The sequence below is a fragment of the Cydia strobilella genome, chromosome Z (genome assembly GCF_947568885.1).
Source record: "Cydia strobilella chromosome Z, ilCydStro3.1, whole genome shotgun sequence".
NCBI classification, from domain to species: Eukaryota; Metazoa; Arthropoda; class Insecta; order Lepidoptera; family Tortricidae; genus Cydia; species Cydia strobilella.
In genome coordinates, this window is record NC_086068.1 from 59,179,520 (window position 1) to 59,195,996 (window position 16,477).

At 36.8% G+C, this 16,477-nt stretch overlaps 1 protein-coding gene across 1 annotated transcript in view; it reads right to left on the minus strand.

Moving 5' to 3' along the window:
- Positions 1 to 8,090: 8,090 nt before the first annotated feature.
- The window catches only part of LOC134754723 (protein transport protein Sec16A), a 104,335-nt gene continuing 95,948 nt past the window's right edge, over positions 8,091 to 16,477 (minus strand). Inside the window, exon 17 of the mRNA XM_063691056.1 lies at positions 8,091 to 15,005. Within this exon, the coding sequence (XP_063547126.1) occupies positions 14,952 to 15,005 (54 nt within the window). The 3' untranslated portion in view covers positions 8,091 to 14,951. The remainder of the gene's footprint in view (positions 15,006 to 16,477) is intronic.

Genomic DNA, 16,477 nt, shown 5'->3' on the forward strand with positions numbered 1-16,477 from the left:
TCAATCTACTCCACAATTAGGTACCTCTTTAAATATAATGCAGTTAACTTGGCCTGTCTAACGGAAGCGGCTGAACACCTCGGAGATGTAGCATCACCTTATATTTATATTTCTACTAGCTTTTGCCCGCGACTTCGTCTGCGTGGACTTAGTAACAACAGCTAAAGTAAGTATAGCGCCTGGAAAAATTCTCATAACAATCATTCAATTTGAGCATATTATGTACACAAATTAGCAGGCACTTCATTAATTATCTAATTTCCGGCCCGCTTTTCACTTTCTTAAGGGATGATTTTCGGGACAAAAACAACCCTCTATGTGCTTCTCCGGGACTTAAACTATCTCTATGTCAAATTTCAACTAAAACGGTTTAGCGGTTTAAGCGTGAAGAGGTAACACACAGACAGACAGACTTTCGCATTTATAATATTAGTATGGATGTGTAGCTTCAGCGCCTCAAAGAGTAACTTATACTAGAGCGGTACTGTCATAGTAAATTTTGTAACCCCAGTAAATTCACTGCCATCTGTCGACACACTTTGAAACTAAAAATGAAGATTTATAAAAATACGATAAAATGTAAAATAAAACTATGAAAACGGATTATATCGCGTATATTAAATTTACGCGATATAATCCGTTTTCATAGTTTTATTTCATGAGTAACTATCGCGGTAACCGAAGACAATATTACGATAAAATGTATTTAAATATGGATAAATGATTTTTTTATTTGCATTAATTATTTTTATATGATTTTGACCCATGTTCTTTCACTGGTACGCGTTAAAATTATAAATATCAAACGAAACAGTCAACGCCCTCTATACGAGTGTAGGCCAAAACTAGTGGCGCCATCTGATCGAGGATCAAATTTTCGTGATTTTCGAGGCACGTTTTTTCCTTAGACTGTATCCATCTATTACGGAGTTATATCTATCTTTGAGCGCCTATAGGGCAGCGCGACATCTAGGGGCAAACTAGTTAGACTACGCCAATCGCTACGTCAATTATGGAGCTTTTAGGGATTTGCATTGTTTCCATTCTTACTGCAAAGTTAGCATAGCCAGTCTACACGCGGTTTGCCCGCTGTCCCCGACGGTGAGACGTAATATATTATACTACTCTTTGTATGTAATGTTATGGGGCCCACTGACTATCAGTCCGCCGGACGATATCGGCCTGTCAGTTAAAACAAAAATTTGACAGCTACGAACAACTGACCGGCCGATATCGACCGGACTGATAGCTGATAGTCAGTGGGCCCCTTAGCCGCGGCTACTACAAGTTTTCTACGCACCACTTTGAAACTGCTGTCAAATTTTTCTTCTAATCTAACTGACATGCCTGTCGCGCCATCTATACCCAGCTATGCATAATACATGTGCCTGAATCCAATGAGGGCTAACGCGTATGAATTCGCCGCTAGGGGCGCTAGTGTTAGATTGGTGGTCTTTTCCATAGTTCGAAATGTCAAATGTCACTTGTCACTTCAATGACTGACAGCTGTTCTTTAGTCTTTTGGACCACCATCAACAGAGGCGCCAACTGGTGAGCAAAAAAACGATACCCCTCATTGGGTATAGATTGCTCTGGGCAACAAAATATATCATCATGTGTACACATAACACCATGCTACATGAGAGTAGGAGAAGGGGTCACCTACGACTACACTGTTACATGTACAAGTACTTATTCCGAGTTGGCATCGCACGTCTGTATCAATATGATCATAATCATAATCATAATCATTTTATTCATAAAACCAATTTACATGTCAAAAACTTATAATTACAATACAGTTAAAATATAAATCGAGATAAAACTTAAAATTAATATCTAAACAATAAATATACAATTAGGTGTAACAAAAACAAAAAATTAAATGAAGTAAATCATGGTCGAAATTAGAAATAAATATCAAAAAACAAAAAAAGAAAACAAAAGTCAGTCAGTATGAGAGTGCAGTCTTCCGTACGATCGGTTCGCCTCCAGACTAGGTACTACTGTCTAGTACCCTGGTGTCCTGCACACCACCTGGACGTGGGGGCGGTGCCCCCACGGGATCCTCCATATGCGTGCCCCCTAGATTCGGCCCTTATACTCCAACTCATAACCGACCGTACTACATGCCTGCCTGTGTGCTTCCGATACACACTCCGGAAAGCCCCGGGCTTCCCAGTCCATGTTCCATGTCGAGATTGGACTACGCCTTAGTGAAACTACATTAACCATGGACCGTTGGTTAACCCCTTGTTCCACTCCCATGTAGCTAGGATGTCGATTATATACGCATAAATAAGTGTTTAAACACTCACCTGGGCAGGCTCTCGTTACAGCGTGAAGGCGCACCGTGTACCGACTCAGTACACCCAGCGCCATCCAACACCTCATGCACGTACACTTACATCCATGGCACCATAGAGTAACTTATACTAGAGCGGTACTGTCATAGTAAATTTTGTAACCCCAGTAAATTCACTGCCATCTGTCGACACACTTTAAAACTAAAAATAAATATTTATAAAAATACGGTAAAATGTATTTAAATATGGATAAATGATTTTTTTATTTGCATTAATTATTTTTATATGATTTTGACCCATGTTCTTTCACTGGTATGCGTTAAAATTATAAATAACAAACGAAACAGTCAACGCCCTCTATACGAGTGTAGGCCAAAACTAGTGGCGCCATCTGATCGAGAATCAAATTTTCGTGATTTTCGAGGCACGTTTTTTCCTTAGACTGTATCCATCTATTACGGAGTTATATCTATCTTTGATGGCACGTACCTACATTTTTTCTCTAATGGCGCCATCGTGCTTTTCCCCGCCATGAGAACTGTCATTCTATCTGTCAGTGTTGCCACATGACAAAGTAGAAACCTGGTTGATACCACTTACCAACTTACATCGCGCTTGGCGCTTGGCGCGACAATGCCGTTATCATCCGGCGTGCCGTTCACACAGAGACGCAACTAACGCAAGTGATTTTTGATGTATAGCGTGTCCGCCCTGTGGTTTAGGCCCACTTGCACCATTCCACTAACCCGGGTTAACCGGTTAAACCTGGAGTTACCATGGTTACCAGTACAATTTGACACTGGGTTAACGGTTTAACCCCTTAACCCCGAGTGGGTCTTAGTGTGCAACCTTAAGCGTAACGGGCTCTTCCACATATCAATAAAAGAAAATTCAGAAGCTGTCGTTGCGACTGTCACAAATGTCTATACGTACATCTGCATACCTTTGAAAAATGTTTATTAATGCTTAGGCAAAATGGCGAATCTAGTAATGCTAATCGGCTCAGTAATCATGGCCTTTTTCACAATTGGAGTAATCGCCACGGCTATCTATCACTTCATAGATGCATCTGTAGAACAAGAAACTACAAGCGTGGGTACAACGGGTACAACAACAACAGAAAATGCTCGTAAAGCCGAAAACACTATACCAATACTGGCGGATTTTAAATTGGTACCACATAATATCAGCTTGCAGTTCATGCAGCATAAGGACTGGATAAGAGTGGTGCCTCAAAGTATTAATTTGAAGTTGGTGCCGCATAATGTATCTTTTATATAGTGACGTAAATTTATGAATGTATTAATAATTTCAGATAACTTTGGGTCAAGGCGGGAAGAGTGGCTCATCGCAAACAGTGGATCAGTCGCCCAAATATGAACGAAAACGATAGTATAATCATTATTCGTCCATTTGAATTTGTTCGATTACTGAATGTTTCTGTTCAGCAGGGAAGCTAATAGCCCCTCTCATGTTGGAATTAGGTTGAGTGAGCCACTGTACCCGGCGCGACTAGATGATCTCAATTTTTTTTTCTGACGGAAGTAACGCTCAGTAGTGACACACGCACAATAGGACACACGTCAAAGTGCCAACATAGCGATAAACGACATCGTCAAAGAAGTTTTACTTCAATGAGGGCTACCGTTTTTGTTTTTACTAGGTGGCGCTACTGTAGATGTAGGTCCAGAAAAACAGAACTCAAAATTCTTCTATGCTTATTTTTAAAAAATCAGTACGATACACAAAAGTATTTTAACGTCTAAATGTGCCATTTTTTCAACATGTTTAGTTTTGCATATATTTTAGTTTCCACTTTTTTTAAACCACTAACATTTATTGAGCTATATCTATTGTTTACCATGATTCATCAAAGATAGACAAAGATTTACCACAAATTATGAATAAGGAGTGAAAATTCCCGATAAAAAAGCTTGAAACCCCCAAAACTTCTATGCATTTGACATTTTGAAAGACCTCCATCTACACTAGCGCCCCTAGCGGCGAAATTAAACGCGGTAGCCCTCATTGCGCGTAAAGATTACATGCACACACTTTTTTTCCGAGTCACTGTTCCCTCCTTGACCCTAAAAGACGAATGTCTGCAAAGTTCATTGAATGCTATGGAGGTTATCATTACCTAAGCTTTTTAAAATATCTAAATAAAAACACGTTATAAGCATAAACATAAACATTTTATTTAAACATTTTCAATTGAATCTTTATAATACATTCGGATACATTCGTCTGACATTTCAAATATACACATATTGCGCCAGTAGACAGCACATTTTACGCTATATTGATAAAGAAAATCGAAATTAGCATATCTCCATCTCCGTCACACCAATAAAAGAGACATAGATATTGGTAACTTCCAAGTTCGCGGTAGCCATTAGGCCCAAAGTCAGTAGGGTAGGGAAACAGTGGCTCAGCTCGAACAGTGGCTCAGTCGCCCCAATATCGCCTCTATGATGTTGGAATTAAGATGAGTGAGCCACTATACCCGGCTATTTTTTTCCGAGCCACTGTTTCCTACCCTACCCTACTAGTAAATACTAAAAAAATACGCAATAGAAGTTTCAGTGCGTAGTTTTTTAAGATATTCGACGTACAAGTACTGATTTAATGGCAAAACATATCAAATTAAATTAAAAGCTCATGGTACATTTTGATTTAAATTTTATTGACGATTACGTTTTATAACTTGATTATTTCACTGACACAATTTCCGTAACACAGTAGAATAAATTGTAGGGCATATTATTTTATAGAATAGGGAATTAATTACCAAACTTATTTTTAAAGCTAAATAAAATTACAATACAAATATAAATTGGCCGAATTTAAAATGATAGGTTTTAGATTAAGTCTATGTTTGCTGACTTGTAAAATTTAAATAATATGTGAACACAAACCCTAACCTAACCCATGTATTATTTGTAAACCCATATTTCTACACATTTTACTTTATGACTACGCAGCGTTTCTAAATAAGACGTTGTTCATTATCCCATATCGTAATTTAGACAAAATTCAAGTGAAACAAAAACAATGCAAATGTCCACTATTTCTTTATCGTCTTCCTTTTTGTCTTTATCATGCGATGCATGGTGTGGGGAGACATTATGGTGGCCAAATATACTGACGCAAAAGTAATTAATATAAAAAATAAGATGTTATTTTTCGTTGCGTAGCCATTGCCCGAATTTAAGTCTCCGGCAAGCTCGGTTCTCAATACAAACGTAGTTACGCTCTCATTTTGAAACGACTAGCTAAATTGCTCTGAAACTTTGTACTTACAAGAACCTAAAGTATATCTAGATCTGTACCTAATTAGTTTATGTAGCTTTAGATATAATAGTAAAAAAATTACTGAAAGAAGTGGAATGAGCTCCCTGCCGAGGTTTTCCCGAGGAGCTACAGTATGGGGTTCTTCAGAAAAAGGAGTGTACAGGTTTTTAAAGGGTCGGCAACGCGCGTGTAATATCTCTGGTGTTGCAGGCGTCCATAGGCTACGGTAACTGCTTACCATCAGGCGGGCCGTATGCTTGATTGCCACCGACGTGGTATAAAAAAAGAAAAAAAAAAAAGCGAATTTAAGATTTTCATACAAAACTTATTTTCGCTCTACTTCGTTTGTTTTATGAGCTATTAAACCAATTACAGATCTAGATATACCTCATGTCATTGTATGTTCAAAGTGTTATTACAATCCAACACGTAGTTTTAAAAAGAACGAAACTCCGTTTGTATGGGAAGGTGAAATTCGGCCGAGCTTGCTGCGGACCCTTAATGTCTTTCTATACATATCAAATCGTGCTGAGATGTTATTGATGTCTACGGCACTTTCGCATAAGCACTTTATAATTATTATTAATACATTACCTATAGGTAGACCAAGATAAGTCTGCAACGATTTTTTAGCACAGACAGTGCACGTGAGCAGTGTCTTTTCAAGGCTTATTTATGTATGGTGTTTATAGAGAACTAAGCCCTTTTGAAAAGACACTCAAGTGTTATTTTAAACGTCAAACTTCTATGAAATTATAACGTATAAATAACACTTGCATCTTGGTCTGATCTTGGTCTTGCCCATTTACAGCCTTCGACTCCTATAATCTGAATTAAAACTAATGCACAAACAAAAATACACGTCTTTTGGATCGGAGGTAAAATCGGGTGGAATTTTATCACGATTGGCATAACTTTGCTCTAGTTATTTTATTATCAATAAAATTTCATAACTCAGAGAAAAACGGCATGGTTGACAGTAAAAAATCGTTTTTTTTTTTCACCTTATGTCGTTTAATGAGGTAAATAAAATGTATCTTTGAAGACACTATCTGAAAAGGGTATAGGCTCTAGTCGTATCTGATTATAGCCGATTTTTGCTCCAATGAAGAAAGCGCGATCAACGTCACATACACTTTAAACAGACAGAAAAGAAATAAAAATAATCGTGTCAGATTTAAATAGTTCACTAAGGGCCACTTGCACCATTCACGAACCCGGGGTTAACCGGTTAACCCTGGAGTTTGGTTACCAGTACAATTTGACACTGGGTTAACGGTTTAACCGGTTAACCCCGGGTTAGTGGGATGGTGCGTGTAAAATTACTAGGATTTACTTGTATAGTTGAAAGATGTATGTGCGAAGCCAGTCCCATATAAACACAACACAATGGTATTGCACCAAACCGAACAAAATCTAATATGTTTACTTAACATAAAAAATATATAAAACCTTTACTATATCGAAAAATACTGGTTCCATACGAGATAGCGGGACGAGTAAGAGAAAGCGCACTCGGCAATAATATGTGAAACAAAAGTGGTGACCTTGAATAATGTTAACTTCGTGTAGGGTAGGGTAGGAAACAGTGGCTCAGTCGCCCCAATATCGCCTCTATGATGTTGGAATTAGGTTGAGTGAGCCACTGTACCCGTTTTTCCGAGCCACTGTTTCCTACCCTACCCTACATTTATTTTACCTCGACGCTTTGAACCAGTATCATTTTACAAGTTATTGCTGTCCACCATACGAGTATGTAATGACAGTCAAAGAATGCATAGATAAATGGTAATTTGACTATAAAATCTAATAATATCTACCTATATAGTTATATGAAGCTTATAAGACAGTCATGTAAAAGTGATTGTCTGTCTAATGTTTTATAGCTTTCTTCCCGGAGATATTACATTGATTAATTACTAAACTAATTACTCTATGACTGTCAAATCACCCTAAATTTATTAATTTTACGATACATAATTACCATCTATGTCTTGGTATCACCAACAGAGCACTTGTGGATTAATTAACCTAATCTAATATACAAATTTTAATAAAACAGGGCTAAATAACGTTGGGGGCTGGGGCCAGGTGTTTGTCAGGATGGCCCTAACACACCGACACGGCCATCCTGACAGATGCCAGTCCCATATTGCAGGTTTTACTTTTATATTTTTTTTAATAGAGTGCGTAATTTGTCAATTGATAAATGCTTTGTAAGAAATTATTTAGTAGTTAATGTCCTTAACTAAATTATCACATACATTTATACAGAATACCTAATTCGAATAAAGATGTCAAGTTAAAATCCTAGTTTAGTATATTTTTGAACTCAATTCATTAGATTAATAGCAGATTTTGGTGTGTTTTACTTATTTGAACCAGTTTAATATATTTAGCCCTGTGTAACGCCATAGTCATATACAACTATAGGGAGAAAAGACGTGATTATTGAGACGCTTTCAGCGTTTAATATTGAAACAATACGCGAACCAACCACGCCTTTAATTTACTACAATAACATAATTACAATTTTACACAAAAATAATTATTATATCGGAACCGTAAACAGTTGGCTACAAGCTAAAAAAATATCTACATCATTTAAAGAAATATAAATAACATTAAAATAATAAAGTGACATTCATTTAACCCAATATGCATTAAAATCACTTCCGCGCCCCTCTCCGGTGTGCGAGTGAAACTGCTATATATTCCTTAAAACGTGCATAACACTGTCTCGCTCACACACCGAAACGACATGCGGATCCGCATCAATGTGATAACCTGATAATCATGTAAGCCTATAGAAATAGGCTTTCTCTTATTTTAATTACCTAATCACTACATAGTATAAAGCAAAGTAAGCTTCCTGCTGTCTGTCTGTCCCTATGCAATTAAAAGCGACGAAAGAGCTTGTATACAGTCTTCCCTTATAGACGCTCTTTTCCACGTTGTCCTTGTGTGATTAAATTGCATAGTGAGCGATACAGAATGATATAACAAAGCAAATTAGTGCCAATCTCATCCGCGAAATCATTTATCGTCCCAATAACTTCTCAAAATCATTTCCATACGATCTCATTTAATTTATTATACTAGGGTAGGATAGGAAAGCTCGAACAGTGGCTCAATCGCCCCAATATCGCCTCTATGATGTTAGAATTAGGTTGAGTGAGCCACTGTACCCGGCTTTTTTTTTCGAGCCACTGTTTCCTACCCTACCCTACTCATTTTACAAAGTTAATTACTTAATTACTTAGTCTGCTAGTTAATATTGCGCGTCATTTTATATTTTATAAACTTTAAGTCACTTTTACGATATAAAATATGTTTGAATAACATGTTAATATTAACTTTTTATTGCCGAGACATGACGACGCATTCTTTAGTTTTTTTTAGCTATTTTAAGGCAACAAAATTGAAATAATTAACATTGTGCATTAACGTTAACTGACGCGCGCGGCTAGAGCCCAATATTATTGAGTAATTTTTTATATTAAATTCTGATAAAATTCGGTGGATAGATAGTTCCTTATTCTGTACAACATAAGCGCAATTTCACTGTATGTCCTACAAAATCTTCCGCTGAGTTACGGAAAACGTATGGAATTTTCCGTAAATGGGAATTTTCGTATTTCTTTTGTCCCAAATTTGGATTTCGTGTTTATTCCGACCAGAACAAGGAGCTTTTCAAACCTAGCATTTTTTATCAAAATCTGCCAAAATAAAATTTTGGCCCATTTAGGCATTCCCATTTCATAAAAATTATTGTTCAAATTTTCTATTGAGTTACGAAGATTACAAATTTTGTAACTCAGTGTAAGGAATTATAGGGCATAGTAAAAAAAATGCGCTCTTATTGGTCAGAATAGATAACTCCACTCAATTCAGACGACATAATAAATCTAAACAAAAATAAAATTCAACCCTAAAGTGAACAAAACTCGCACAATATCTCCACTCACACACACACCTATCCACACGATACAACGCTTAGATTAGAACCCCATTATCATAAGATTTATATTTTATTATTGTATCTTAAACGAGTTCTGAGATAATTCGGAAAAAAACCGCATCATTTATCCTATTGCCGATAAAATGATTGCCGTAATTAATTGTTATTGATATCGTTATAACAAAATGGATTTAAGGCTGTCGCAAGTGTGTATCTAAAACGGACGTCATGACTAAAGTAATTATATCGTTATTACACAAATTATATACAGGGTGACGGATGACAATAAAAATATACTCATGGACAAATTTAGAGGGTCAAAATTATTTTCGTTTTGTTATTTGTCCCCAAAAAATTTGACGGACTGGAGCTTTTTGCATGGAGTGAAATTTAGTTTTATCTCTAGAAAATTATAATCTACAGCTAGAAAGACATGCAATAGCACTCAACTATTTTTATTTCTTTGATAAAAGACAATAATCCGGTTAATAAATTAATTAAAAAATTAAAAAACACGACTGCGGAATTTTAATCGTCTCAAATCTCTTCATTTTGATACCCCACTCGATAAAATTGCAAGTTTTTTTTCCAAATGTCGCGCGTTATTGTGTTACGTCCGCCATGTTGATTTTATTATGACGTCATATAGCCTATGTCACCCGGGATGACGTAAGGATTCTAATGATATATCATACATCTAAATCGGTCAAGGCATTTAGAGGTTATGGTGGAATAAAGAAACTCACATACAAACATGAACCCTGAAACCAACACCTTTTTTTGGGCAGTCGTGTAAAAATAGAAGCGTGACTGAGTGGTCAGAAATAAAACAACGAAAAGAATTTTGACCCAGGAATGCAAAAAATAATAATTTAAAATTAGTAATTAGTTTTGTTGATTAATATGATCAGAAATTATAAGACGTTGCGTCGATGTTAATCTAAATAGTTACACAGAAATATCACTTTTAGGGTATAAATGAAATGGTCATGAATCATGATTATGTTTCTTAAATATTGCGACTTATATAATTATTGCATAGTCTTATCTAATTATTGATTTGCTATTACTAAGTAACCGTAGACTACCCTCACGAATATAAATTTCTGATCAATTCTTATAATACCGTGCAATAATAATATCCGAATACACTTTTGTTTTTAACAATAACTGGTTGCAGTTGTTAAAGAAAATAAAATACTTCAAAAACCGTTAGTGCCTTATTCATTACTTAATCTGTCATCTTAGCCGGTATTTTATTGACCGGTACTTTACATGTCATCCTGTACATAATAACGTCTGAAAATCAATCTACTGTTGTACAGCACAGCTGGTCCCAAAAATATGTTGACGATTTTTTTTCCGAATATTATTCTTACTTGCACATCTTTCACAAAATTTCATTAAAAATTAAATATACAATCGTTTAACTAAAGCAAAACGTATTGTCTTAATATTCTCCTTTAGTTTTGAGACTAATGAGGGCTATCGTTTTTTTCTCACCAGTTGGCGCCTCTGTTCTTCTTTTAAAATTATGGCTTCAGCCCAGTGGGACTATTTCGCCAGTATCAAGGTATTAAGAGGTTTAAAAACGACAAAAATTGTACGGTTGTACAAGACAGTGTACGGTGATTTGTTAGCTCTTGTAAATCGATAGCTAGACTTTACAAGAAGCACGTGGACTACCGGCCGTTGACTCCAAGATGGTGGTTAAACGCGCTTCAAAATTAATTTTCCATTCACTGCACACTACCACATTAGTTTACTGTATAATAAGCTATCGATATTACACTTTAAACAATATTAATGAGCAAAAAACAAAGTAATTAATCACGATGCTAACTATCAAGATGGCGCTCGAACCGGAAGTCCGGCGCCTCTGTTGATGGTGGTCCAAAAGACTATAGAACAGCTGTCAGTCATTGAAGTGACAAGTGACATTTGACATTTCGAACTATGGAAAAGACCACCATCTACACTAGCGCCCCTAGCGGCGAATTCATACGCGTTAGCCCTCATTGTTGATACTTTTATCAACAAGTATTTTTGGGCCATCCTGAATTTTCTGTGACACAGCTTTGAGTTTATTCAAGTTGCATTTATATGTTTATCACTAGCGTTGAAAAAATCGGGAAAATTTCAAAACGGATCTCTTTTTTCAAGTTTCTTTCGAAATAAAAAAAACAATGTATTTTTCAATATACTTAATTAGGAATGTAAACAAGTAGGTTAAGGTTGCATGTCTAATGTGTTTGTTTATGGCATTGACACTGTCATCACTCATCAGTGGCGTTGTGTGTGACGTATTTATATTTTCTGAATAGAACTGGAAAAGAACCCGAAATAAACGAAATATTGTAAAATTCCCGAAAAAACATTTGATTATTTTTCCGGAATTTTCATCCCTATTTATCACCTATAGTTTTATAGTATTACTTTAACCTTTTCGACGCCGTGTCAGACACAATCACAAAAGCTGTCATTCGGACGCCACGTCACCGAAGTGTCAAAACTGAAATTGAACTTTATGCACATGCAAGTACGTCTATGTTGCTCAGTGGTCTGTGACCGATTAATCCGTCTTTGGCGTTGGACCTGCGGTGCCGTTATATCCGTCATTGGCGTCCAAAAGGTTAATACGCGATAAAATGTACATAACTTTTGATAGTTAAATAATTATTAACAAAGAAACATTAAGGTTAATAGGTTGCCAACCATTCGTCACTTCCCACGAATCCGCCGCTCTCATACAATTGAATTTACGGTCTCATTTTAAATGTAAAACGACTTGCTTGAAAATTACCATGAAACTTGGCATTAACATTTACGGAGAAGACCGAAATATAAAATCTATTGCAGGGAAATATAAAATGTGTTGGAAGGGGCAGACCTCGGCGGACTTTCTCTGATCAGATCGGGGAAATCCTGAAGAAAGGCTAGGTCAAGAGCACCCTAAACCGGCGAGCGTGTATAAGGAATGTTATGAAAGTGAAGGAAGCGAAAGATGTCAGGATCGTAGCAAGTGGAAATCCGTGGTCTCTGCCTACCCCTCCGGGAAATAGGCGTGATTATAGGTATGTATGTGTATTGCAGGGACCGTCATAGTCACAGCCTCCTAAGGCCCAGCCATACAAATGAAACACCCAACATTTGCCACTGAAATTTGAAACTATAGTGCAGGGAATAGAGTTAATTTTTGTTTGTTTGAAAATTTACCCAAACAAAAGAAATGCAACTTTGTTCCATTTGAATATGGTTTAAATTTCATCGAACTTAAGATGTACTATAGGTAGGACCTTGGGCTTTAGGGGGATAGGGTCGAGAACTCTCTTTTCCGCCACAAGGAGGACATACTATACATCAAAAATCACTTGCGTTTCTATGTGTGAACGGCACGTCTGTACCATTCGTTTAAAAATGTTATGTACAAATTTATCGCGAAACTATTTATTTATATGTATGTACTTCGAGGAAACGTTATCATTTAAGTATTTGATAAAGCCTGAGCCTTCTGCGGTTAGATATAACTGTACGGGCGAAGAGATAGATGTCTCGGGAGACAGCAATAAAATACTTGCAGATGCATGTTGATTTCAAAGATATAACAAAATTTAATTACACAGTTATAAGTATTGCACGGTAACAAACGGTCACACAAAACACACACAAAGACTGTGAAAATTTTCCTATTTTCAATTTAAACCTTGTCGCATAATCAATAGGGATGGGATGTTGCATGTAATTATTTCACGATATATACGAAATAAAGCACCGGAAAATTATTAGAAAAACGTAGACAGCATTTATTTATTGACACAATTCCTATCTAAAAATTTATTTGGCTATTTTGACAGTAAGAAAAAAGAAAATGATTTGAATACATTGGCCTGACATTCTTTGATAGAGAAAGATAGTCTTATTGCGATTCGTATAAGAGGAGAGAAAATAGTGCAATGCTTTGTCCTTATCACCGACCGGGTGGCATCATAGGTAGGAGGCGATGGCGAAATACCGAAATTTATAAGAGTGAAAGAGAAAAAATCCTATGCTCGGTGGCGCGTCTATAACTACTTGTATATACTATGTCTATGTTTGAATAGAAGTTTTTTGAGAAAGAAATGAAACAATAGAAATGCGAGTTTATTTGGGTGGTGACAGATGCTCATTAGATTGAAACGTAGTATACATTTTAATGCACATTGGGCCTCGTAAAGGTTTTTTTTAAACCTATATGTGTATTTAATTAATTCGTCTTTCGTTCCATTAGCTTCAAATTAAAATACTGAACCAGAAATTTTATTAAATTTTATTTACATCATTTAATATAATTATCATCATTAAATAAAATAAAATATAAAAATAAAATAATATTTTTGAAGGCTCAAACTCTATAGTTATTATTATACAGCTGCCATAATGAATGTATGTAATAAAAGTACAGTGAGTGTGTTAACTTTTTTTTTATACCTCGGCCACATACTCGACTAGTGGCATGGAAATTAGCGAGGGAAGTAGGCTCTTGTCTCTGCCTACTTTCCTGCGAGTGTGTGGCCGGGGTATAAGGAACACAAACAATAATAAATCGCTTAATTTTAGACCTACCTTTTTTCCAGAACCCATAGAAATTTAATTGGATATCGTGACGTGAATTCGCGTTTTGTCCATGGGATTTTAAACAGCGCGCCAAACGGGACTTTTTGGAAACTCAAAATCCCAAACAAAATGACACAACGCAAACGCAGATTGCACCGATAATGGTATTTAACAGATCATCAGTTTTAATACTTTAAATGTCCTTGTATCAAGAATATTCCTTAGTTTATTATCTCGTGCATGAGAGGCCTGTGCCCAGCAGTGGGGCGTTATATAGGCTGGTATATTATTATTATTTTATTATATATGTGCCATTTTCAACCAAAAGGGTACTTATTATCGCTTGTCAGTAAGGCGCTATTTCCATATAGCTTCGATTAGAAATCAACCTTATCAACCAAGCGACAATGTGGTACCTTTTAGTTGAAAACGTCACATATATTGCCGTAATATTTAGTTACGTCTCTCTCATGCTTGTTTGGCGAATGACGTTTAAATCCATCACTGGTGTACATTGGTTGGCTATGAGACGTGTATATCCGTGTTGACGTATAAATCCGTCGGCGTTGATTGGTCGGCTGAGACGTGTATATCCGTCATGATGTGAAAACCCGTCGGCGTTCATTGATCGGCTGTGAGTCGTGTATATCCGTCATGAAGTGAAAACCCGTCGGTCTTCATTGGTCGGCTGTGAGACGTGTATATCCGTCATGACGTGAAAACCCGTCATGACGTGAAAATCCGTCGGTGTTCGTCATTGGTCGGCTATGAGACGTGTGCGGCGAGATCGTCGGGCTTCAATATCCAGTGTTGTAGGTGCCACCGGGCTGCGATTGAGACGGATCAAAGGTCTGGAAGAAAATAAATATTGGGTAAATAAATTTGGGCATTTTTTTTCTGTAGTGATGCACTGGACTTTTTTTTAAGGATATGTAAATATAATGTTATTTGTGTTAAATTTGACCCACTTCCTGACTTCCAATGAAGCTGAAAATTTGCATACACATGCAAGTCTGGTGACAATGCAATATTATGGTACCATCGAGCTGATCTGATGATGGAGACATGAGGTGGTCATAGGAACTCTGTGATAAAACAACGCAACCTATTTGTGTTTGGGGTTTTTAGAATTGTCTCGATGAGTATTAGTTGCGTGATGTAAGAAAAGTACAGTCAGCGAGAAAATCTTGTACCAAAAAATTATTTATTTGTCAAAAACTTATTATTTTTGAGATGTAAATAGTTCTTCTAGTACGTTGGCGTGTATGTATACCTGTTAGTAGCCATTCACGTTGTCCGCATCCTGGGAGCGTGTTGGATAAAACATTTGTTATAGCAAACTGTACGGTTAGAATGTGCCGCATTACTTAAAAGCGTAGCGAGGGATTCTAAAATAGAATCTTGAGCGTAGTGAGGGATTCGAGTGATAACGCACATACTGTTTTTCACATCACCTGTGAGGAAATTATTATGTTCTAAAATATTAATTAGCTAAAATAGTATTCAAAATAAAATCGTGTCCTAGAACAGAAAAGTGCTTTGATCCCTTCTAGCAGGGAAGAAAAGTGCTACTTTGATCCCTCCTAGCGGGGAAGAATAAGCCATTTTTCGAATAGGTGATGTGAAATAGTAGATTGCACAACAAGGGCATAAAGCGATCCATTTTTATCCGAGGCAATTTATTGGTTCGAGCGCAGTGAGGACCAATTTAGTCTAGGATAAAAATGGACATTTATACCTGAATTATACACTTTGCTTTTCACTTCGAGTGTGAGTAAAATATACAAAAATATTTAATATTTTAGGTTATTTTACAGTATTTATTCAAGACTGTAAATTGTACTCGGTTGTGTAGGGGGCGCGGGGTACGCTGGTCGAGGGCGCCCCGGCAGGGCTGGCAGTTTGTATGGCAGATTTTGGACTTTATTGCTAAGTCAATAAGGGTCGTAATATATGATTTTACTTTATGCTCTAGAAAATAATAAGCAACTTTATGTCGTCTACGCACGACTTAAAGTCGAACTTTACGAGCATGAGAAGTGAAACGGTCGCTGTGCCCTATATAAATATCGTTGCGGGTGGGTGGATTCCCTGCATGTCACTGTGGTGCCGACGAACAGAGTATCCGACATATTTTCCAAGTGCCCATCTACTCGATATACTGGAGGCCCCCCGGAAGACCTGATAAAACTGAACGACGAAGCTATCAAGTGGATTAATTCTCTGGAGTTAGATTTATGATTTCTCTGTATCTGTATATATTAACATAATGCCATACGCCACATTACACTGCGCTCCAGAACAGGCATAGCTGACGTAGGGG